Below are 27,099 nucleotides of genomic sequence, written 5' to 3'. Positions count from 1 at the left end.
TATTGTTACACAACAAAGTATATATTGGACATTTATTCTGCTCAATATTTTTTTTTCATTGGTCCGCAACCAATTATTTGGAAACCCCCGTTTAAAAATCCTGCATTTGCCACTGACCCCAGAAGCAGCAGCGCGCAGGACTGTTTTGCGCCGCTGGGCTGGATCCGATGGGCGGTGGTGGTGGCAGGAGCAGACAGCCAGGCTAGCAAAAGCTGCACAACATAAACAGCAGGTGATGGTCAGGGCGGCCAGGAGGAGGGTAATGAAACATGGCAATGGGAGAAATAATAATGTTTGGCCTCAGTGAATTAGTGTATGTATGTATGTATGTATGTATGTGTGTGTATATATGTATGTGTATGTATATGTATATGTATATATATATATATATATATATATATATATATATATATACACACACACACACACACACACACACACACACAGATTTATACATATACGCCACCCTGCTTCCCCCTCCCTATTTGAATCCTCCGCAAACCCACATCCTATGCCACTCTGTGTCTCCCCTCTGTCACCCTACATCCTACGCCACCCTGCGTCCCCCCTCCCTGTATCCTCTGCCACCATGCAACCAATGCTACTCTGCATCTCCCCTTCCTGCATCCTCCACCACTTTGCGACTCCCCTCCCTGCATCCTCTGTCACTCTGCTTTCCCCCTCCTACCGTGCCACCTCACAATCTGCGTCCTATGCCAACCTGCGTACATCCTCCTTCCCTTCGTCCTCATCCACCCTGTATCTCCCCTCCCAGCATTCTACGCCACCCTGCGTTCCTCCTCCCATGTGCCTATTCTGCAGCCTGAGGGGCTGGGGACATAGCCAGAAGCTCGGAGAGCAACTAGCCATGCCCCCACAGCGGCGGAAATGGGGCGTGGCCTTGTTGAAATAGGCCACACCCCCATAATGCTAGCGCCCCCCCATTAGGGCTGCTTCAAGATTTTTCCCGGGCTGGTTTTAATTCCCAATCCGCCCCTGAAGATATAGCTGTCAATGGCTGTCATTTCTGCTGTCCCCCAGTTACTGCGAGCATGTAATCCCACATGGCAATGAGCATAGAACCCCTGGCAATGAGCATGGAACCCCTGACAATGAGCATGTAGGTAAGCAGCACTTATGTAGCATAATTTTTAATAGGCATTACGGTATTTGGCATAATACGTAATGGACATTATGGTGTGTGGCTTAACATGTAATGGGCATTATAGTGTAAATGTTTTAATGTGCGCCTCCGGTGCGCAATGCCCGTGTTTATAAAGCATATTGTGCATTATTGCTCAATCTGTTTGGTATAGTGTGTATTTTGGGTCAATCCATGTGACAAAATGTGAATTTTTACTCATTCCATGTGGCATAATGGGGGTTATTCTAGTTCACTCTTTCTGACAAGATCCTTCTTTGATGGATAAAATCATGTGCACTGCAGGTGGGGCAGATGTTACTTGTGCAGAGAGAATTAGATTTGGGTGGGGTTTTACTTCAAATTGAGATCTAAATTGCAGTGTAAAAATAAAGCAGCCAGTATTTACCCTGCACACAAACAAAATAACTCACCCAAATCTAATTCTAGCTGCACCTGTTACATCTGCCCCCCTGCAGTGCACATGGTTTTGTCCATCTAAGAAGGATTTTGTCAGAAAGAGTGAACTAGAATAAGGCCCAATGTGTAAGAGGCAAGTACAGTATAAGGGGGTAATTGGGTTTTATGATTTGTATAAGGGGTATATGGTGTGGTAAACTTAGGTGACCACATAAAAGGTGCTGAAATATTGTCTACCAAGTTTTGGCGTTCAGTATTTTTTTATGACTGGAATGCCGCCTCACCCCACAAGTATCTTAGGACATCGGCATCCAGCGGGTGCAACTTTGGAGGGCACCCGCCAATATATCTCGCTACATTTTTCCTATGCCAGCCCCCTGCCTTTTCCAGGCATATATAATTAGTTGAAAGGATTTAAACAAATAGAGACATACCCATGAGCAGACCACCCAACCATAACACTGGTCACGCCCCCCACATTATTAGGTGCTGGCCGCAACCCCTATTATTGCGCATAATAGGCCCTTGATAATTTTCAGCTCCAGGCCCATTTAGACCTTAATCTGGCTCTGAGCACAGGCAGAGGCCAGGGGTGCCGACAGAGTTAGGTGGCAGCAGGACCATGCTAAAAAGTACCCATCCTCCTCTCTGAGCCACTGGTGGCATAGTAAGAGGCTATAGCTCTGGCAGTGGCTACAGCATAGGCGAGGCAAAGACAGGACAGGTAGCTGCTGGGACCAAAATTCGGAATGCATTGTATTCTGCAGCTTGGTAAATCTGATGGCTTGGGAGCGTAGCAGCTCCCATATACCAGACCTGTTTTGGGGGAATATTCTGCAAATATTACTGCAGATTTAATATACCTCTACACCTCTGCACAACAAGCAGCACCTCTCAAGCAACACCCCCCCCCCCCCCCCCCCCCCATGCTACTTTGTCAGCACTGTCTTTCCTCTGGCCAAGTATTCCCATTAGCTTATGTAAACCATTTACAAACAACTTCTCTGCAAATGCATCGGGACGGTACTGCTCTGTAAATGTCTGTACATTGTTTTTAAAACTCTTGGTTATCTTGCAAATACTACAGTTCTAGATTTGCACGGTGCTGTGAAAGATATATGCACTGCTTGTACGCAACCATTATTGTATAGAGAGTGTAGACTGTTCTCTGTACAGGGAGCTAGACACATACATATGTACCCAATTTAAAATAAAAAAAGTAAATATATATATACTAGTTAGCCCACTCAAAGCAAATGCTTCGAAGGCTAGTCTGCTACCTTGTGATTGGCCCTGTGTTTGTTCATGTGAGAGAAAGAGACGTATTGTAGTTTCACTTGCTGCCAACAGATCGCAATGTTTCGGAGACACACAGACACTAGACATATATAGATGATATATAATTTGCAATATGGGACAGACAGCGGCACTCTGAGAGTTGATGCACATCAATTTATTACATCATCTGTGACACAACCAATGTTTGAACAAAACACTGGTTATGTCAGTTAATTTAGAACATTTATGTGCATCAAGTCTTAGAGTGCACCGAGCTATGTCATTCTGGCCATTTGTCAGGGAATATGAATGATAACTCACAAACTTTTCCTTCACTCATGGGTAGTGGTTGGGTGAAGCCATTTATTGTCAAACAACTGTGTTTACTCTTTTTAAATCATAATGACAACAGAAAGTACCCAAATGACCCTGATCAAAAGTTTACATACCCTGGAGATTTTGGCCTCATAACATGCACACAAGTTGACACATCAAACTGTTTATGTCAAAAATAACTTAATTTTGGATCTAGTGATAAGATCCATATCGCCGGTATGTATTATGTCTAAAAATGTTTTTATATAGATTTGTTCCATATGGAGTTCATTGTAATTCTGTACAGAAAAAGTATACTTATTGTCTGTACTAATCTTTCTGTACCATTCCCAGCTATGCCCCTGATGAAGTCGTTTGGAAGAAACGCGTTGGGTAATTTTTACATAAATTGTCTACACCATACAAGAGATTTTGAAGTTTATTTCTATCTGAATACTGCAAATAAGAAGAAAGATTGTCAACGTAATTGATATTGTTTTCTTGAGTGGTACTAGAAATAAGCGCAGTCCAATATTCTCTTTTTGTATTTCTTTTCCTTGTCCCTCACTAACAGGAGGGATTTATTGGAGTTGCTGCTGATCATATAAATAGCGCAATGCTGAGGCCATTTCTATTTGTTGTGTATATATATAGGGCACCCCAAAACTAGGAAAGGTGAGTGCCGATGTTTAGTGTGTATATATATATATATATAGAGAGAGAGAGAGAGAGAGAGAGAGAGAGAGAGAGAGAGAGAGAGAGAGAGAGAGAGAGAGAGAGAGAGAGAGAGAGAGAGAGAGAGAGAGAGTGAGATAGAGATAAATATAACAATGTTTAAAACAATTAATGTAATAAAATAGATCACATACATCAAGGTAAGAATATAACAGCTTGGATGATGTTTTGCCTCCTTCTGCTATCTGAGTCTAGTGGGAAACCCCCAGACCCAGATCGCAGCTCGGATTCGACTGTTTGATAGCGTCAAGATTATAGAAATCTGGATGCGCTCATAGCTATTTTTCCTACTGCCATGCTGGTGATCTGGCTCTCTAAATTGTTGAGGCATGCAGTGATATAGAATGTAGTGATGTAACATGGAGTGATGGAACATGTAGTAAAGAGATATCTAGATATTAAGTATATGGAGATGGGGCATTATTAGGGCATGACATGTTAGAGAATGTAATTATAGGTCATTCAATCATGAATTGCTTCCAATGCTTGGAAAATCAGAAAAGCGCAAAATGAGCATAATGTTTAAAAAGACCAGCCCACCGAACTGTAGCTGCACAGCTCCTAGCTCGCCACTGGTGAGTACTACTGGAACGTCACAGAGAGGTGTTTAACATCAGCAGCGACATTGAACACCTCTCTGTGAAGTTCCAGGAGAACTCACCGGCAGCGGGCTAGGAGCTGTGCGGCTACAGTTTGGCGAGCAGGCAGGTCTCCTGTGATTGTTCATATCATTGCAGGCAAGCTTTTATATTCTTACCTTGATGTACATAAATGTTTTAAACATTATGCTAATTTTGCGCTTTTTCTGTGCTTCCAAGCACACGCACACACAAACACAAATAATATATTGGTTCATATTGGTCCATAGTTGTAAAAAACAGAACAGGATTTGAGAATGTGTCAATTGCTTATAATTAAAAATGAAATAAATTAAATCACAAGTAAGGAAACGGATGCAATGTGAGCCTCAATCCCTATGAAAGACATGTTTCTATTATTACACACATGCCCTATTAGCTTAACCATACCACCAAGTCAAGATGCTCTGACTCTTAGAAATAGTGCCAAGCATAAATACAAGTTGTTATGAAGAAATATAATACAGCAACATCATAGATAAGCAGATGTATTCCCAAGCTGATACAGTACCACTTAGTACCATAAGTACTTCATCATAGAGGAAGTTCCATGTTTTATTAGGATGATTATTATCTCTGCTGCATGTTTACAGTGAGAACCCTCTCTGCTATTTGGTGCCTGGAGTAACTGTGAGCACAGATATTATATACTGTATGAGATTTATTTGCAAAACATTACTACTATTATGATGGACAGTTTACCAAAAAGGATGAAATATTTCACTGTAGTATTTTACCAGTTAGCTCTAAATACCCATCTCTGCAGCATCTATGCATGTCCCATCACTGCATGCCCCATCACTGTATGTCTCATCACTGCATATCCTATCATTGCAAAATCCTAACACTGCAAAATCTCTAGATTCCTCATATTTTAGTTATTTATTTATTTATTTACAGTTTCATATATAGCAAACATATTCTGTTGTGCTTTAATTTCCAAATGTTTCATCACTGCATGCTTCATCGTTGAATAACCTATTAATACATTCTCTAACATGTCATGCCCCAATAATACCCCATCTCTAAATACTTAGGGGGGTATTCAATCTAGGATCACATGATCCTAGCCCGTTTTCTGTCAGCCCGACAGCTGAACGATAGACGGGATTCAATGTCCCACCTGCCGATCGGCGAAAAAGGGTGCGTGGCCGCAAAAACTGCCGTGGATTGTCGATCTGCGGCAGGGATCGCCACAATCCACGGGCGTTATCGGCAGAACGGGCCAGACAGCTTCTAAAGTCAGGCCCGTTCTGCCGTTCTACATTCTCTATTACTGCAAGTTCCAAAAAATATCCATCTCTACATGCTTCATACAGTATCTAGATATCTCTTTACCACATGCTCCATCACTCCATGTTCCATCACTACATATGAACAGTAGCGATGAGCGTCCAAATTTCTATAATCTGGACACTATAGAACAGTTGAATCCAAGCTGTTCGGGGGTTTCCTGCCAGACTCGGATCGCAGAATAAGGCAAAACGCCATCATCCCGGACTCATTATTTCCCGCAACATGTGTCATCTTTACAATAGAGAGAGTTGGGGGAGGTTGTGTGTCTCTGTCTCTCTGGGAAGCTGGTGTGGAGTAGCGACCTGGTCACAGTGGTGGTGTCCTGTGGTGTCCTGTGCAGTCCAGTCCTGTGGTATTGTGCTGTCTGCTGCCGGTGCTGGTGGCCTGTGTTGTCTAGTGTTGGTGTCCTGTGCTGCTGTATAAGTCCAATGCAGTGGTGCTGTGCTGTCTAGTGCTGTCGTTAAGTCTAGTGGTACTGTCAACAGCCATTTAAGTCCAGTGAGAGTCCACTGGTACTGCCATTAAGTCCAGTGGTACTGCCAACAGCCATATAAGTCCAGTGACAGTACAGTGGTTGCCGTTAAGTCCAGTGGTACTGCAATTAAGTCCAGTGGTGCTACCATTAAGTCCAGTATTGCCGTTAGGTCCAGTGGTACTGCCGTTAAGTCCAGTGATACAGCCGACAGCCATATAAATCCAGTGACAGTCCAGTGGTACTGCCGTTTAATCCAGTGGTACTGCCAACAGCCGTATAACTCCAGTAACATTCGAGTGGTATTGCCGTTAAGTCCTGCAGTACTGGAGGTTAAGTCCAGTAGTGCTGCTGTTAAGTTCAGAGGTACAGCCGACAGCCATATTAAGTCCAGTGACAGTCCAGAGGTACTGCTGTTAAGTCCGGTGGTACTGCTAAAAACCATATAAGTCCAGTGACAGTCCAGTACTGCCGTTAAGTCCAGTGGTACTTCCAACAGCCATATAAGTCCAGTGAAAGTCCAGTGGTGCTGCCATTAAATCCAGTGGTACTGCAGATAAGTCCAGTAATACTGCGGTTAAATTTGGTGGTACTGCCGTTAAGTAAAGTGGCACAGCTTACAGCCGTATAAGTCCAGTAACAGTCCACTGGTACTGCCGACAGCCATATAAGTCTAGTGACAGTCTAGTCACAGTGACAGTCTAACCTCTTTTGATCCTCCTATCCTGCCTCCGTTCCCATCCGTTCCTACTTATCCTATTGTTTTTGGTTCGTCCACCCACCTCCTTTTAGTATGTTAACTCTTATGAGTAGGGCCCTCCTTCCTCATGTACTCACCCTACCTCTTTACCTCACCTGTGCTCCTGTCCTGTTCTTCCCTTCCTCAACTTCATCTTCAGTCTCCTCGACAATTTCGACACCTACTTCTGAACTGATGCTGATTTTAGTTCTACCAGCTATACCCCTATTTATGCTGTATTTTATCAACACACCCTGTACGTTACCTTGTAATTTGTTTTTTTGTTTGCCATGTACGGCGCTGCGGACACTTTGTGGCGCCTTATAAATAAACGTACTACTACTACTACTAGTCTAGGGGTACTTACATTAAGTCCAGTGGTACTGCCTTTAATTCCAGTAGTAAAGCCGAATGCCATATAAGTCCAGTGACAGTCCAGTGGTACTGCTGTTTAATCCAGTGGTTCTGCCAACAGCCGTATAACTCCAGTAACATTTGAGTGGTACTGCCGTTAAGTCCTGCAATACTGCCGTTAAGTCCAGTAGTACTGCCGTTAAGTTCAGAGGTACAGCCGACAGCCATATCAAGTCCAGTGACAGTCCAGAGGTACTGCTGTTAAGTCCGGTGGTACTGCCAAAAGCCATATAAGTCCAGTGACAGTCCAGTACTGCCGTTAAGTCCAGTGGTTCTGCCAACAGCCATATAAGTCCAGTGGTACAGCCATTAAGTCCAGTGGTGCTGCCATTAAGTCCAGTGGTACTGCTGTTAAGTCCAGTGGTACAGCCAACAGCCGTATAAGTCCAGTAGCAGTCCAGAGGTACTGCCGTTAAGTCCGGTGGTACTGCAGTTAAGTCTCTTAGTACTGCCGTTAAGTCCAGTGGTACAGCCGACAGCTGTATAATCTAGTCACAGTCCAGTGGTACTGCCATTAAATCCAGTGGTACTGCCGATAAGTCCTGTAGTACTGCTGTTAAATTCGGTGGTACTGCTGTTAAGTACAGTGGCACAGCTTACAGCCGTATAAGTCCAGTGACAGTCCAGTGGTATTGCCTTTAGGTCCATTGGTACTGCCAACAGCCATATAAGTCTAGTGACAGTCTAGTCTAGTGGTACTTCCATTAAGTCCAGTGGTACTGCCTTTAAGTCCAGTAGTACAGCCGAATGCCATATAAGTCCAGTGACAGTCCAGTGGTACTGCCGTTAAAACCAGTGGCACAGCTGACAGCTGTATAAGTGCAGTGACAGTCTAGTGGTACTGATGATTATTTAAGTCGTATAATTTGTTCAGGGTTTGCCATGTGTGTGTGGTACACTCTCCTGTGCCGCATGTAATAAATAACCCCAAAATAAAAGGGTTATTTTAATCCGTATAATTTCTTCAGGCTTTGTTGTGTGTGTGTGTGTGTGTGTGTGTGTGTGTGTGTGTGTGTGTGTGTGTGTGTGTGTGTGGTTTAGGGATACACTCTCCTGTGCGGCATATTATTATAACTCCAGAGAGATTATGGAGAACACAAATTTGGGGGATAAAATAGTGAAAGAACAAGAACCACTTCCTCTTAGTGCTGAAGCTGCTGCCACTAGTCATGACATAGAACATGAAATGCCATCAACGTCATCTGCCAAGTCCGATGTCCAATGTCATCGTGGAGGGCATGTAAAATCCCAAATACCAAACTTTAGTAACACAAAGAAAATAAATAAATATAAATCATTTGAGGAGAAACGTAAGCTTGCCAATATGTCATTTACGACATGGAGTGGCAAGGAATGGCTAAGGCCCTGGCCTATGTTTATGACTAGTGGTTCAGCTTCACACGACAATCTAAGCCCTCATCATCCTGGGTGTGGTATAGGGTTCCGACAGCCGGGATCCCGACAGTCATTAGCCCGACGTCGGGATCCCGACAGGCCGGACTCAGACAGCATGGCGAGCACAACAAAGCCCCTTGCGGGCACGGTGGATCACTACGCTCGCCACCTATTCTATTCTTCCTCTATGGGGGGTCGTGTACCCCCACGAGGGAGAATAGCCGGTATCCGTCGGGAACCCATCTGTCTGTTTTAACAATCGGGTAAATGACTGTCGGGATCCCGACTGTCGGGACCCCGTCCGGCACCCCATCATCCCCCCACTAGAAAATTTAAGACAGTTAAGCTGTTATCAAAAACAAAGCAAACAACTGTGCCTTTCTAAAAACATGGTATCACAAATCCTCATTGAGAGTCCAAGGGTGTTGGTGGTTGACCTTCCGATAACTGTATGGGAAGAGGTGACTCCTTCCACCATTTGCACACCCTCTGCAAGTGCTGGCAGTAGCAACCATGGTACACTTTCTGATGATATTGAAATTGAAGTGTGACTGTTGAAGTACACCAGGATGAGGTTAATATGGGTGTAGCTTGTGCTGAAGAGGGAGTTGACGAGGAGAATTCTGATGGTGATGCGGTTTGTTTAAATCAGACACCGGTGAATGGGGGCCTGACAGTTGTTGTCCATGGGATGAAAAAGCCCATCATCATGTCTGGGCAGAAAACCAATAAATCCACCTCTTTGGTCTGGTATTATTTTGATCCAAATCCAGACAACAATTGTATTGCCATATGTAGCTTATGTAAAGCTGCAATAAGCAGGGGTAAGGACATTGGTCACCTAGGAACATCCTCCCTTATACATCACCTGAACAGCATTCATAATTCATTGTTTAGTTCAGAAACTGTGGCTAGGACCATAAGCAGTCCAGTGACACCTAAATTCCCTGGTCCTGTTGTATCCAAGTGCCTGAAAACCACGCCAGCTACTCCCTCCTCATCAATTTCTTCCTCCATCCAGAATTGGAAGTAGTCCTGCAAGCCATGTCACCTGCATGGCTGACTCCTCTCCTATCTCCTATCGGGGATTCCTCCGGAGAATCCTGCAGTGCTACGCCAACTGCTGCTGTTTCTGCCATTGCTGCTGGGAGTCGTTCATCAGCAGCTTCTCTTTCATTTTCTCCCACAACTTGGTCTGCCCAGAAACAACTGAGATATCCTAAACAACCCGCTGGTGGTGATGCAGGGCAGGCAGGACCAAGTTTGGACATTTGACTGAAGGACCTGGCAACAATTTCTGACATGTCTACTGTCACTGCATATGATGCTGTCACCATCGACAGAATGGTGGAGGATTATATGGGTGACAGCATCCAAGTAGGCATGTCAGACAATCTGTACCTGTATTGGCAGGAAAAAGAGGCAATTTGAAAGGCCCTGTACAAACCGGTGCTGTATTACATCAGTTGCCCCCCTTTCAGCTTGTACTCAGAAAGAGTTTTAAGTACAGCCGGAAACCTTGTCAGTAAAAGACGTAGGAGGTTGCTTCCAAAAAATGTGGATGAAAAATTAACTATCAATAAATACAGAAAGCCCAGCGCCCACAAAGTACACAGAGACCTGTGGTGGTGGATTCCAGCGGGGACCAATTAATACTCTGTGTGGAGGATGAGCATGTACATGACACCAAAGGGGGTGAGAAATCACTGGATGAGGAGGACGACTACATCTTGACTCAGTAAAGCCAGTTTGTGCAGATTAATGGCCAGCAGGGAGACCGGAAACCACTGTGACAGATGCTATAACCGGCAGGGGTATGCTGGGCTGGCCTCCTTATAAAGGAGTACCTGCAGCCCAGCCCGCCCAGCCGAATAAGCATCAGCTGTAGTCACTCTGGGCCCAGTGCATTAGCCTTGGGATGAACCCCATAGACTGTAAAAAACGGAGACATCTTTGAAGAGGAATGATACGCATTGTTATAGGAAAACTCAGCGACGGGAAGAAATTCTGCCCAATCATTCTGAGTCTTAGAAACAAACATGCGCAAATACTGCTTCAAGGACTGATTAAGTCGTTCAGTTACCCCATTAGATTGGGGATGGTAGGCTGAGGTTAGACTCAGTTTAATCTTAAGTGCCGCACAAAAGTGCTTCCAAAAACGTGCAATAAACTGAGGGCCTCGATCCGACACGATGTCAGAGGGCAAACCATGGAGTCTAAAGATATGGAGAAGGAACAATTTGGCCAGCCCGCTAGCTGTTGGTAATTGCGGCAATGGGACAAATGAGCCATTTTACTGAAACGGTCAATAACTACCCAGATAACCTGGAACCCGTGAGACATGGGTAAATCAACTACAAAATCCATGGCAATATGTGACCATGGTCTGGACGGAATGGCCAATGGAACAAGTTGCCCCGTCGGAGTTGTCCTAGGAACTTTATGCCTCGCACATACCGGGCATGACAAGACAAAGTCCCTCGTGTCGCCGGCCATGCCGGGCCACCAGACGCTGCGAGAGAGGAGTTCCGAAGTCTTTTTGACTCCCTGATGTCCTGCAATCCTACTCTCATGGAATTCTGCCAACACTTCTCTTCTCAAGGCCTGTGGAACAAACAGACACCCATCAGGTTTCTGACTGGGCGCTCCATCTTGAACTCTGAGAAGTGAATCCTTCAAGGTCTGGGTAAGACCAGAATGAATAACAGATGGTGGAAGGATAGGCACTGGGGAAACCCTTGATTCTTGTCTGGGTATAAAGCTGCGGGAAAGGGCATCCGCACGAATGTTTTTTGATCCCGGCCTATAAGAGATGAGAAAATTAAAGCGTGTAAAAAATAATGCCCACCGGGCTTGTCGGGCATTTAAACGCTTGGCAGACTCCAGATATTGCAGGTTTTTATGGTCGGTAATCACCAATGTCTGGTGGCTAGCTCCCTCCAACCAGTGTCTCCACCCCTCAAAGGCCCACTTAATGGCCAGCAACTCCCGATTACCCACATCATAGTTGGCCTCTGCTGATGAGAATTTTCTGGACATGTAGGCACATGGGAAGAGGAATGAGGAATTAGAACCCTTCTGGGATAGCACGGCACCTGCTCCTACCTCCGAGACGTCAACCTCAATGATAAAGGGTTGCTCTGGATCTGGATGTCTGAGGATGGGAGCTGTCACAAAAGCATCCTTTAGTGCTACAAACGCCTGCTCCGCTTGCGGGGTCCAATTGGAAGGGTCCGCTCCCTTCTTTGTGAGGGCCACGATGGGAGCGACTACATCGGAAAAAGACTGGATAAATCGTCTGTAATAATTTGCGAACCCCAAGAATCGCTGGATGGCCTTCAAATTGGAGGGACAAACCCATTCCAAGACTGCCTGCAATTTTTTGGGTTCCATGCGAAAACCGTCTGAAGAAATAATATACCCTAAAAAGGATACCTCGGGAACTTCGAATTCACATTTCTCCAGTTTGGTGAAGAGATGATTTTCGCGGAGTTTTTGCAGGACTTGACGTACCTGGGTGCGATGTTCCTCCAGGGTACTGGAATAAATCATAATATCGTCTAAGTAGACGACCGCGAACCTCCCCAAAAAGTCCCTGAGGACATCGTTGATAAAGTCTTGGAAGACAGCAGGTGCATTGGATAACCCAAAGGGCATCACAAGATACTCGTAGTGCCCTGTTTGGGTACTAAAGGCTGTCTTCCACTCGTCCCCGGCTCTAATACGTATGAGGTTGTACGCTCCCCGAAGATCAATTTTGGAAAATATCTTGGCGGAGCGCAGCTGGTCAAAGAGAACCGAGATCAAAGGTAAGGGATAAGTGTTTTTTACGGTGATTTTATTGAGGGCCCTGTAATCAATACAGGGCCTTAAAGACCCATCTTTTTTAGAAACAAAAAAGAACCCCGCGCTCAGAGGGGATTTAGATGGTCTGATGAACCCTTTATCCAGATTCTCTTGAATGTACTCGTTCATGGAACGAGTTTCGGGACCAGACAACGAGTAGAGTCTGGCCTTCGGATATTGTACCTCTGGCAGAAGTTCGATGGCACAGTCGTACGGACGGTGAGGTGGTAAGACATCTGCCTGTCCTTTGGAGAACACGTCGGCAAAATCCAAATAACTAGGGGGAATCCCCTCCAAGGTAACTGCCGCCGCCCGAATGGGGCATTTGACGCAGGACCCAAAACACTGATCGCCCCAACGTATGATCTCTCCTGTTTGCCAATCAATGTGTGGATTGTGGTTCTTGAGCCAGGGGTGTCCCAGAACCACCGGGACCAGGGAACAAGAGGTTAAGAAAAAGGAGATAGTCTCCTCATGAAAAATTCCCACACGAAGTTGCAACGGTGGAGTCCGGCTTGTGATAGCTCCACTGGGAAGAGGGCCGCCATCCAGACCCCGCATGATGAGCATTCTATCCAGATCTAACTGGGGAATTCCCAGCCTAGAAGCAAAAGACATATCCAAAAAATTTCCAGCCGCCCCGCTATCAATAAAAATGGATACGGGGTTTTCAGTGTTATCTACTTTGAGACAGGCTGGTATCAATAATGCATTACGAGAGGAAATGAGCTGGAGACCAAGATGAACCCTCTCACAATTCACTTGGTCCGTGCGTTTCCCGGTTTGTTCGGGCAAGTACGCAAGACATGTCCCTTGCTGCCGCAATAGAGACAAAGTCCTGCTGACATCCTGCGGGCTCTCTCATCTGGAGAAATTCGAAAGGCCCCTATCTGCATGGGCTCTTCCTCCTCTTCGGATGGCACATACCCGAGAGAGGTCGGTCGGAGAGTAGAACTTCTCTCTGACTTTCGTTCCCGAAGGCGACGGTCAATTTTTATGGAAAGCTCCATAAGCTTATCGAGAGTGTCGGGAGAGGGGTATTGAATCAGGCTATCCTTGATTACCTCTGACAATCCCTGCCTGAACTGACTGCGCAAGGCCGGGTCGTTCCAACCGCAGTCGTTGGACCATCGGCGGAATTCCGTGCAGTATTCCTCCGCCGGATTCCTTCCTTGTTTCAAGGCCCGCAGGTGACTTTCCGCTGAGGCCTCTCTATCAGGGTCGTCGTATAGCAACCCTAAGGATTTAAAAAAGGCATCTACTGATCGAAGGGCCGGATCGTCGGGTTTAAGCCCGAAGGCCCAGGTTTGTGGATCCCCCTGCAGCAATGATATAATTAATCCCACCTGTTGCTGCACGGAACCCGATGACTTAGGCCTGAGGCGAAGATAAAGCTTACAGCTCTCTTTAAAATTAAAGAAGTCTTTCCGATTACCGGAAAATCGGTCCGGGAGATTCATCTTAGGCTCGGGAGCCGGAACTGAGGGACCCTGAGCCAGTTCTTCCTGGGACTTTACCCGTAAAGACAGATCCTGCACCATCTGGGTAAGGTTCTGTAGCTGGTTGGCAAAGGCCTGGGCTGGATTAGATGGAGTAGGATTCATGATAGGAGCCTAAACAGGGAGGCAAGGGGCAGACACTTCTAACCGAATAAATCCCCTAATACTAAGCCCTCCCTCTTTGGCTATGCTTTTTTGGGCCGGTTATAATGTTATGGTTTCGGGAGTTAACCCGCAGCCGTGACTGCTGTTTAGGACAGCCACAGCGAGACCCTACTCTACCTCTGTTGACCCCCAAAGCCAGGTAACCGGTTCCTGCAGGAGCTAGGCTTCGCCTGTAGCCGCCACGTTTGGAAGGGCGAGTTAAGCCCGCCCTGGCTCCGGTGCAGCCAGGAGTTATGATGGTACAAGGAACCGGGACCTCCTAAGGGTACAGCCAAAAGGAGATCTAGCTACGGGACCTAACTGGTATTTTAACAAAAGGCAACTTGCCAAACTGGCTACGCTGCTAAGCGCCAGCGACCTAGTCGCTACCCACCAGCGACCGAGTCGCATACACAAAAAATACACCACACAAAAGGCAAACTACACGGAAGACACAAAAGAGGTGGCGAGGGCACGATACCAAACAGGAGAACAGAAATGGGCCGAAGGCCCAGGGCACCTCCTAGGAACTACAGAGGATGGCCCCAAAACTAAGGATAATCCCAAGCTGGGAAACAAATGCAAAAGGAATAATAGCTGACCCCACAGCGGGGTACTCACGAAAACCGGAGGGGGGGTCCCAGGCAGGAACACACTCAGACAGGGCACTGTAAGTGCTAAACAGCAGGGAGACCGGAAACCACTGTGACAGATGCTATAACCGGCAGGGGTATGCTGGGCTGGCCTCCTTATAAAGGAGTACCTGCAGCCCAGCCCGCCCAGCCGAATAAGCATCAGCTGTAGTCACAGGAGAATTTCCTCCCATGCACCTCCTAATCAGGAGGCTTCCGCCGCTGTCCCCGGCGGCGTCCATCGTTGCTGGGCAACGGAACTACAGCATCCGGCTGCCTGAGCTCCCCGGCGTCCCGGGTTGCTAGGCGCCGTGCTGACGCGCTGATCCTGCGCCCTGCCGCCGAATCCAGGGCGTCTGCGGTTGCTAAGCAACCTGGCCGCCTGGCGCTGTGACGGGGAGGATGTGCGGCCGTGAGATGCCGCCGCCCCGTCACAGACGCTGCACGCCCGCTGCGTGCAACACTTATTTTGTAGGGGCCCAAAGGAACCAATCATTTCAGCTACAGTCATGTGGCAGACCCTGGCGCTGAAATGATTGGTTTGTTGAAGTGTGCGTGTCATGTTTACACAACATAAGCGTGGGTGGGAGCGCACAAGGACAAATCCATCTTGCACCTCTTTTTTTTTTGCATTATGTGCTATTTGGGGCTTAGTTTTTCAAACTGCCATCCTGCAATTTTTATGTTTTTTTCTAATAAAATCCAGACCCAAAACTCAGAAGGGTGGTATTGGCAAAACACAGCCAGACCCAAAACCGATAAAATGGCCAGTGCACATCCCTAATCAAAACCCACCACTAGCCTGAGTTAACAGGGTTTTAAGCCATTGAAACAAGGTTTGAAACTGTGCTCAGTTATGTTGGTCAGACCTTTGTTTAGCAGAAAAGAGGTATTAGTGTAACAGTTGTGAGATTTTTCAACTGACACTATACTGACAACAATAATGTAAACAGCATATAAACAGAAAGTTAGAACTCTGTGCTGCCTAAATCAGGTGAACATCTACAGAGATAAGAAGTGAATCAGTCCGGGGCATGCGCAGTATAATCCATGGTACTGCGTATGCACAGTACCCATTTTTATGGGCTGCCCCACATTTATGGGCATTCCAGAGGGAGGGAACACCTCCCAATGGGACTGCCTTGAGTGACTTGCAGGTCAGACTTCCAATAGGAAGTCACTGCCAGTCACAGTGAAGCCAGTGCAGTCTGCATTTGGCTTCACACAGTGTTAGATTTTACTTGGGGGTGCTGCAGCCATACAGCCCCACAGCCCATAGGTAAAAAAAACGCCACTGCTGAAATGTAAAATACCACAATACACTAACTCATACAAGCAGTGGCGGAACTACCGAGGGTGCAGGGGGTGCAGCTGCTATGGGGCCCGGCGGCTGGGGGGGCCCGAGACACAGCAAGCACTCCCCTGCACCGTTTTTATTATTTTTATAATTTTTTCAGAAAGCCGCTACCTGCCAGTGGGGGGGTTTGTGCCGTGCGCTGTGTGCTGTGCTCCCGTCACAGTAAGGAGCCGGGCAGAGGGGAGGGGGGCTGCGCCGTGCGCTGTGTGCTGTGCTCCCATCACAGTAAGGAGCCGGGCAGAGGGGAGGGGGGCTGCGCCGTGCGCTGTGTGCTGTGCTCCCGTCACAGTAAGGAGCCAGGCAGAGGGGAGGGGGCTGCGCCGTGCGCTGTGTGCTGTGCCCCCGTCACAGTAAGGAGCCAGGCAGAGGGGAGGGGGCTGCGCCGTGCGCTGTGATCTCTGTGCTCACGAAGGAGAAAGTAGCCGGGTGGTGAACTTCGGAGGTTTGCTCCCTGCTTGCGGTAGTGTAAAGACGGAGCTGGACAGGAATCAGGATGGATGGAGTGGTGGTCGCGCCGCGATGTGCCGGGCCCGCCCGTGAAGAGAGACTCTGGAAGTCCAGGCAGCCCCACCCACCTGAATCCGACCGGACGAATGCTGCCACGAGGGACTGGCTAGTGGCTTTGGCAGTGGGACAGGCAGCGAGGGCGGCTGAGGGAGGACTCATGCAGCTGCTTCTAATTTCTGGTGAGCTCAGCAAAATACATTACTGTATGTCTGTATACCTCCCAACATGTCCCTCTCCAGGAGGGACATAATGCTCTGTTCCTGGACTTGCCTCTTCATTTATGATTGCCATCACCTGTGCTGATACAGCTTTCTGATCAATTAACCTGTTCTAAACAGGTGATGGCAATTATAAATGAAGAGGAAAGTACAGGAACAGAGCATTTTGTCCCTCCTGGAGAGGGTCATGTTGGGAGGTATGTGTCTGTGTTACATTTACATTATTTCTACAATAGAGCAATATCAATATAAAAGATCCACTGATTTGTGTGACTGCAATGTGCCGCATAATATGTAATGGGCAATGCGGTGTGTTGCATAATGTGTAATGGGCAATGTGCTGTGCCGCATAATGTGTAATGGGCATAATGCGGTGTGTCCCATAATGTGTAATGGGCATAATGCGGTGTGTCCCATAATGTGTAATGGGCAGAATGCTGTGTTCCATAATGTGTATTGGGCATTGCTGTTTGCCGCATAAGGTGTAATGGGCAATGCGGTTTGCCGCATAAGGTGTAATGGGCAATGCGGTGTGCCGCATAATGTGTAATGGGCAATGCGGTGTGTCGCATAATGTGTAATGGGCATTGCGGTGTGTCCCATAATGTGTAATGGGCATAATGCGGTGTGTCCCATAATGTGTAATGGACATAATGCGGTGTGTCCCATAATGTGTAATGGGCAGAATGCTGTGTTCCATAATGTGTATTGGGCATTGCGGTGTGTCGGATAATGTGTAATGGGCATTGCGGTGTGTCGGATAATGTGTAATGGGCATTGCCGTGTGTTCCATAATGTGTAATGGGCATTGCGGTGTGTCCCATAATGTGTAATGGGCATTGCGGTGTGTTGCATAATGTGTAATGGGCAATGCGCTGTGCCGCATAATGTGAAATGGGCAATGCGGTTTGCCGCATAAGGTGTAATAGGCAATGCGGTGTGCCGCATAATGTGTAATGGGCAATGGGGTGGGTCGCATAATGTGTAATGGGCATTGCGGTGTGTCGCATAATGTGTAATGGGCATTGCGGTGTGTCCCATAATGTGTAATGGGCATAATGCGGTGTGTCCCATAATGTGTAATGGGCATAATGCGGTGTGTCCCATAATGTGTAATGGGCATAATGCTGTGTTCCATAATGTGTAATGGGCATTGCGGTGTGTTCCATAATGTGTAATGGGCATTGCGGTGTGTCCCATAATGTGTAATGGGCATTGCGGTGTGTCGGGTAATAAGCTTTGTGGTGTGCTGCATTAATGTGTGAGGGGCTTTGCAGTGTGTCACATCATTTGTAAGAAGTATTACTCCTTGAAGCGAAGCCACATACTTTTTTTGGAATGAGTGCATTCTTTTTTTTTTATATATATCTATCGGAGGGGCACATTTTTACTGTTCACACTAATGGCGGTCACACATGGTGCGATGTGCTCTGGTAGAGACCTGAGTGAGGGGGGCCCCATTATAAATTTTGCTATGGGGCCCTCAAAGTTCTAGTTACGCCTCTGCATACAAGGGTTACATACAGTAACTGGACAGTGTTTTTCAGAGGGCCATAGTCAGAAACCACTGTTTTAAATTGCAGAACATTGTCAGAAGTTAATTTATCTTAATGTGGGAATGTTTATCAATTATAGCACATGGTTAACACATATTTAAAAAAACATGAGTTCATGCACATGCAAAAGGGCTCTTAGTTCAAACATCCAACTGGTTTTCCCTCAGATAGATTGTTATGTTTATATGGCATATAAATCAAGCTGAACTTTAGAAAGAATCAGCTTTTTTCTGTGTACTTTGTCTTCTGTCTTCCGCTGACCCTTGATGATGGCCAGGGTAGAACATAGACAACGTGATGCTTCTGTGTAACACAATAATCCAACATTGTTTGAGCTGCACTAGGTCAAGATGAGATGTCTGTGGGAAACAGGCCTAACATATGTATGACGTAAGCCGCTCCTCTCTTCTCACCCTTAGCCTACCTCCAGGCCTCTCACTGAATCCCCAGTACCTTTTTCTGTCTATCTACTGATCCCTGGACTTCATTAGATGTTTGAACGTAATGCTTTCTGACAGCTTGTGGCACAGAGGTCATATTATGATTGTCTGAAATCCTTAATTATTGTAATAGTTGTGCAGATTTTTATGTTACCAGTACATTCAATATGTCAGATTATCTAAATAATATTTTAAGTTAATGGAATAGTAAAATTCTTATTTAACAGACAGGTGCTGAGCTTCTTCTGAAATCTGTTTCTAATGTATGCAGTAATTGGCACAAGGCAGAGCTGACGCCGCAAAGGAAGATTCATTATTTCTTGTCATAAAGTATTTTTCATACTTTAGTGCAGAGTTATGTGAACATAACAAGTCCAAATACAACAGTGGCTGGGCAGCTTTAGGTGCAGAATGACGACTGGGTTGTAATATATCACAGTTAAGAACGCAGACAGAGAATGTAAAATAACTCATATGCTCTGCAGTGTTCTAGGCATCCTAAACTAAATATCTTTATAAGGTAACATATTATATTCGGTATCTGCAGAAGAGGATGCAGCGATTTCAAGTTACATATCAAATCAATGCCTTTTCACCATTGTACTGTATACACAAATTGTGTTTTGAAAAGGAGAAAATCCAAAGTTCCTAAAAAATAAGAGTTTAAAGAATATTTAAGAAAGTTTATTTTGTGGTAAATTTCTCAACAGATATTTTTTTAAATCAGTTCACATAAACAGAAAAAATATTGATTGTTGCTAATCTACACTGAATATCTACTGTACCTGCGCTGACCAGTTTGTCAGAAAAACTTTGCCAAAAAGACTCCAGTTAAAATTTAATTTCCATGAATATGGTGTGAAACAAATTTTTCTGGAAATTATTTAACATTCCGCCAAATACAAATATTTCATATTTCAATACTAATGCATTCTGTTACTTTGCAAAAAGATTCTTGTAGATTTTAGTAAGGATAGTCAAGATAATTAGGTGAAACAGGAATCTGCTTAAAACCACTCTGCGGTATAAGCAGGGCTATTTTTCAGTACGCTCCAGCAGGAACTGAGGCCCTTATTCTAGTTCACTCTTTCTGACAAAATATTTCTTAGATGGACAAAACCATGTGCACTGCAGGTGAGGCAGGTGTTACTTGTGTAGAGATAATTAGATTTGGGTGGGGGTTTACACCTGCCTCACCTGCAGTGCACATGGTTTTGTCCATCTAAGAAATATTTTGTCAGAAAGGGTGAACTAGAATAAGGGCCTCAGTTCCTGCTGGAGCCTGCTGAAAAATAGCCTTGGGTATAAGAGACTGTGACAAAACTACAAAAAGTGAGAGTTAGCTCTTGTTATATTTTAAATTGATATAAATCTCCAACCAATCAGCTCTTACTGTCATTTTTTCAATCATATCCTGTAAAATCTCAGATGCTAATTGGCTGTTACTTTATCTCTCTAAACATCTTTTCTCTCCCAGGTATGATACATCTTCCCAAAAATTACCATTTGGCTGTGTATACCCAGTCTCATAGGATCCCGAGGCGACATCAATCTTATAATAAATTCATAAGCCCTATATCTCCTCATTTGAGTTCTATGTCTAGGAATGGTTTGGCAGTATACTTAGGATAGACAATCTGATATTAATATAACACAGTAATAGCAGCGGTAGAAAAATCTATATTTTATTTAGCAAAAATTACTTAATATCAATACTGTGCTCTCTGGTGGGAAATCTCAGTTTGGCGTGAGCTCCTGGTACTGATAGTGGTGAACATGTTCGGTTAATGACACACTGTAGATGCAGATGTAGCTGCGCTCATCATTGCCACGATAAGGCCACACGTGCATGTTTGGTGAGAAAAAATCTCACCTGCAAAATCAGCATGCTGCGACATCGCTGCCTGCCCCTGGCACCCATGTCACAGGTTGATTTCCATGGGAACGCCCATGAAACGCTGGGTGTTCCCAAGGGCGCAACTATCTGCTGCAACCCCACACCCCCGCCCGCTGTCTTGGGTGCGTTCACTCGGCGAATAGTCTGTTCGCCATGGCTGACACGTTCCTTGCGCATGCACATGCGCAGAAATGCAGCTGCGTATGCGCATACACCCAACATCGGTCCAACATTTGAAGAAACTACAATAACTCCCATATTCCGCAGCGCTTTACAGAGAATATTTGAACATTCACATCAGTCCCTGACTCAGTGGAGCTTACAATCTATATTCCCTACCACATGTACACACACACACACACACACAGACATTCTAGGGTTAATTTTTGTTGGGAGCCAATTAACCTACCTGTATATTTTGGGATTGTTGGGGGGAAACCGGGGTAACCGGAGGAAACCCACTCAAGCACGGGGAGAATATACAAACTCTGCACAGTTAGAGCCATGGTGGGTATTGAACCCATGACCTCAGTGCTGTGATGCAGTAATGCTAACCATTACACTATCCATGCTGCTACATCTGTTCTTTCCTCCTCTGCACTTCTGTAGCAATAAATCAATGGTACCAATAATCTAAAGCATGGGTTCTCAAAGTCGGTCCTCAGGAACCCACACAGTGCATGTTTCGCACGTCTCTTCACAGAATCAAGTGATAAAAATAGATTCACCTGTGGATCTTTTAACATGTGTCAGTCAGTAATGAATGCACCTGCCGGGTGACCGGGAATACGTGAACTGTGTGGGGACCGACTTTGAGAACCACTGATCTAAAACTATATGCAGGAGCTTTCAACAAATAAAAAATACTGTCCGTTAGACAACTTCTGGTGTTTTATTCGTTTTATAAAGTTGTAGAAATTGTGAAACAATTATTTTTTTTACTATATCCATCCATATTGTCCTAATATTGCTGCCTGATATAATGCATATATTTATTACAATATACCAAAAAGATCAATCCAATCTAAACAAATGAATTAAAATGAAAAAAAAAAAAATTGCTTGGGTACACTCGGAAACAAAGTTTGATTCCATGAGAAGCTAATGAATTATGAAAACAAGAAAATTGGTGTTTTCTACAGTGATAACCTCAGGGCCTTCACATTTTTACAATGGCTTATTAGGTTGTTCCGCTTTCCTTCACTCCTTGGAGCGCCTGAGTGTCTGCTGAACCAATATTCCTGAGTTTATCAATGCTGTAGGAAGCAGTAGAAGCACACAGGCTGTTAGTGAATTAATAGGCTGCATTTGTGTATGTGATGGTGACATTTTAATGAAAAATATGAATCTCTCTGACACAGGAGTGTCCCTATTCCACAAAAATATTCCTTTAAACTTGTTTAACTTGTGTTTCAGTATAATGAATATTTAATGGTATTAAAGATACATTAATCATGTTGCACAAACAACTAAAAACAACCCATTAAACATTATTTCACATTATTATAATAGAGTAATGACTAACTAGCTTGGAATTAGATCTACATAGCCTTTCCTGCTAATATTCAAAGGTGATAAAACATTTTTCCTAACGAAGTGGGGTTTCCTTTGGTAATAACTATTATAAAGTTTCCTCTAATACAATGGATTAAGTAGAATAGTGGCGGCAGGCAAAAGTATAAATGTTTTTACTGGCTATTCTCTCAGTCTGAAATTCCAGTCCCCTGTTTAACAACAAGTATGTTTCACATGCACCATACTGTACTTCTTCGAAGTTCCATACAAGCCCAAAAAACTGTTGAACTGTGCAGGTGTAATGTGCCCTCAACATTTACTGGTTTAAATAACCAGCTCTAAAAAACATTATACTGTACATCGAAGAGTAGCCTAGACTAATAGGGCCTTATTCTAGTTCACTCTTTCTGACAAAATCCTTCTTAGATGGACAAAACCATGTGCACTGCAGGGGGGCAGATGTAACATGTGCAGAGAGAATTAGATTTGTGTGAGTTATTTTGTTTCTGTGCAGGGAAAATACTGGCTGCTTTATTTTTACACTGCAATATAGATCTCACTTTGAAGTAAAACCCCACCCAAATCTAATTCTCTCTGCACAAGTAACATCTGCCCCACCTGCAGTACACATAGTTTTGTCCATCTAAGAAGGAATTTGTCAGAAAGAGTGAACTAGAATATCCCCCATAGAGTGGATCGCATTTATTATACAGTGGAACTAAACTACACAAAATAGACAATACTAAAGAAAAAAAAAAAGAAATTTCAAGGACAAAAAGTTCAAAGGGCAAAGATGTAAAACTACATTTGAATTTATGGTCATCAATGCCAGTCTGAGTAAATCAAGATAACTGAACAAGTTGTGGAAACAAAAACACATTATTTAGAGGAGCAAAGTTGTGCAGTATTTTAAAATATTTTTGCAGCAGAAAAAAAGTATAAAACTCTAGTGATTCCCTCTGAAGCTCATGGAGTTTATAATGAATAAAGTTAGGATAACAGTCAAATGATTCTGCTTGTTGTAGATGAGAACATTTAAGAACAAAGTTTGCTCCCAAGGGGACAGGTTTAGTTGTACTTTATACACAAGTACATTTTTGGACAGATCTCATAGTCTGTGAATGCTCAACGACTACATATAGGCAAAGATGAACAACTATGGGCAGTTCTGCATCATGTGAATCTTATATGTACCTCAACTTTGTCAGAGTGGTGTAGTTGTGCAATAACATGGCATTCATTCATTATATAGAATTTTCAATTGACTGACATGGTAAAATACTGACATTTAACATGTCAACAGTAGTTTTCAAGTATTTTTTGCCCCAAAACAGACTTTTTTCATACTTTACCATCTCAGTGGATCTGGGGGGTGAATATAATAGTGTACCTAGCACAGCGAGGCACTGTGTCTAAAGCATGCCAAGCGCATTGAGCAATGTGAGGTGATGCACTACACTTAGACTGTGTCTATGGGCCTTATTTTGGTTCATTCTTTCTGACAAAATCCTTCTTAGATGGGCAAAACCATGTGCACTGCAGGTGGGGCAGGTGTTCTTTGTGCAGAGAGAATTAGATTTGGGTGGGGTTTTACTTCAAAGTGATATCTATATTGCAGTGTAAAAATAAAGCAGTCAGTATTTTCCCTGCACAGAAACAAAATTACTCACCCAAATCTAATTCTCTCTGCACATGTTACATCTGCCCCCCTGCAGTGCACATGGTTTTGTCCATCTAATAAGGATTTTGTCAGAAAGAATGAACCAAAATAAGGCCCTTTGTCAGCCTATATCGACATAAACACACAAAAAACATAGAAACACATGTTGACACGTCGACCTGTCGGCATGTTAAATGTCGGTATATCGAATGTCAGTATATTGATCATTTCTGTATTTTGACTGTTGGTCAATGGGTGTCAGTATAATGACCATTGGTCAAACGTTCATCACTACATCATACTGGCCATTGGTTGTGATGCACAGCCAATAGAATGTGTCTGTGGGTGACATCACTCACAGATATATCAGGTGCACACACCAACAAACAGGCACATTATATATTGGCCATTCGCTCAAGTGGCTTTTATATTGCGTAGTGTGTGCCCAGTTTAAGTGTTGTAGTGGCTTGTTGTGGGCATATAGCCAGAATCAAGGTCAGACTGGCCCAAAGGTGTACAGGGGAAATATCTGGTGGGCCCAACTGCTTGAAGGTCCCACCTCATCCTCAAATGGCAGGTTCCATACAGTACACTTTATAAATTGTTACTTTATTACAGACTCAGATACAAGGTACCTAATGGCTATCCAAGCCATAGTTTGCGATGGTCTAAACCTGTGGTAACTGAACACACCACTTAAGCATGGGCTCCTACCACTGAATTTCCCCAGTGGACCCTTCATACCCAAGTCCAACACTGGAAAGATTTGCGGGCTTTTAAGAGGTGACAGACAAGTAACAAAAATTTTTTTTTCCAATGCGCCTGAATGAAAGGCGAATAAAAGCAGTTTGGAAAATGTTGATTACTAAAATGCAAGTTGCTCATATTTAAAATACATTTTGGAATAATCTCAAACATATTTGAAAGTTTTGTATACCATGCTGTTTAATAAGATGTTAGAAACTGGACTGTGTGCAAAATTCTTGTCCTATGATATTCAGCCATTTACGCTTTAAATGGCTATCTGCAATGCCATTCAATGGGGTCACTGCAGCCAGACAAAAATGATCTTACATTCTCAAAATCTAAAATAATTAGTACTGATGAGACTAAAGATTTACGCACAAGTTGTGATTGTAAATGGCACCTAGATCTTTTTTATATTTTAAATTGCTTTTTAGGTCTAGCTGTCATTTTAAAAAGCAATTATTGCATTTTGAAATTTCTATAAAAGTATACAATACAGAATATAAGAAAAATTATCGTGTAAAGTATCTGGTGTATTCCATGTAACATCTGCACTGTCTTCACCTACAGATAAAAGCTGAGCAAACTCACAGTAAAGTTTAAAAAAAGAACAGTGAAAATTCTCCATATGGCCAATGTCAACAGCTCATTTGTCATGTCTCAATACTAAAACAAAACATGTTCCCCTTACATGACTTATGACATGCAAATAATAGTGTCGCATACAATGAATATGCAAATTCCTGCAACAGCCTTCAAAAATAATGTTTTGCAGCATTAGCTTTGAAAATTATAAGATAATTTGATAAATAAGTTATGATTTAAATCTATTAGTCCTTTTTTTATAAAAATAATGTAATAAAAGGTAAAAAATTAATAAAAAACAATTTATCAACATTATTTATGTTTTTATGAAATGATCTGTCATTTTTCTAATTGAAATTTAATCCAGAGACAATTTTATTCCCCTACAAACATAAACTTAACTTAAAAAGCAAAAACATTTTTCTAAAAATTCAAAACAATTTGAATCTAGGAGGAACTCGATGGACGCAAGTCTTTATTCAGCCTTATCTACTATGTAACTATGTAACGCTTCCTTTGAAATGTTCTATTTAATTATGTTGTGCATGCCGAACAAAAAAAACATAATAAGTAGAATATTACAGTCATCATAAAACAACATGTTACCTCTCAAATACTTTCTAGGTAAGAATTGGTTTATATCACACAAGAAAACAATTTATATTAAGAATACTGTCACTCAAAAATTCTAAAAAATTTTTAAAAGCTACCTGCATTGTTTAAAAACCGACTGTTCTTTAATGATAAAGTAATAAAGTAATAAAATCCCATTCAATTGAAATGTGTTTCAAAAAAACATAACAGTACTATAAAAACATTGTGTGTATATATATATATATATATATATATATATATATATATATATATATATATATATATATTTATTATCTTACCTGCTTCATAGACAGTAGTATTATCAGGACAAATGCTGGTCTGTAACACTTCTTCCTGAAATTAAGCCTACAGTTATCCGACGAACTGGTAAAATCTGCCATGTTTCCAGAATAAAACTGTAGTATTTCTTTTCCTCCTATTTACTTAGCCCTGTAGTCTGACACCGCCACTGATGCTGCATATACAAAAAAAAAAAACATTTGCAAATGACACTTTTACAAGTATCAGGAATGTTCTTTTGGCAAACCCATTGTACAATAACAGAAACAGAGTGCTTGCATTCTTCTACACTCCACAAGTTGTAAAAAAACTTTTTAAAACATCTGTCCGTCTGCAGGAGAATGACGCACTACCTTACTCAGGTCAGAGTCTATGCATCTTAGATATGTTTCGTAGGGTAGTGAGTAGACATAAATGTTCCCTGTTCTCCAAAGACACAGTGGATTCTTTTTTTTTTTTCTTTTTTTTTATCTGTACAGTATGTCCAATGAGAGCATGGATTGGGATTTCCTGCTAGGGTTTCAAAGTTTCTATATTACGCATCTGGAAGAGCCTGATCTAAATCCATTAATATTTTGAAACACATTGAATAAATCTTTTTTTTGGCACTCATATAAGACACATTTACTGCATAGTGAAATAAATTGTGTAATATAACACAGATAGCAGCATTAAACATCCAAACATTTTGGGGCACAACCCATTATGCCATTAGCCATTACAATATACTTTACAGATTCATTTAAAGATAAATTTACA

The 27,099-nt window shown here is 43.4% G+C and overlaps 1 protein-coding gene across 2 annotated transcripts in view; it reads right to left on the bottom strand.

Moving 5' to 3' along the window:
• The window catches only part of GLP2R (glucagon like peptide 2 receptor), a 154,746-nt gene extending 128,028 nt beyond the window's left edge, over window positions 1-26,718 (bottom strand). For both annotated transcript variants that reach the window (XM_083145525.1, XM_083145526.1), the window contains exon 1: window positions 26,340-26,718. In XM_083145525.1, the coding sequence (XP_083001651.1) occupies window positions 26,340-26,441 (102 nt within the window). In that variant the 5' untranslated portion in view covers window positions 26,442-26,718. The remainder of the gene's footprint in view (window positions 1-26,339) is intronic.
• Between the last annotated feature and the right edge of the window lie 381 nt (window positions 26,719-27,099).

Source organism: Crinia signifera, chromosome 6 (assembly GCF_055691185.1).
Source record: "Crinia signifera chromosome 6, ASM5569118v1, whole genome shotgun sequence".
NCBI classification, from domain to species: Eukaryota; Metazoa; Chordata; class Amphibia; order Anura; family Myobatrachidae; genus Crinia; species Crinia signifera.
This window is presented reverse-complemented; position numbering and strand designations above follow the sequence as displayed.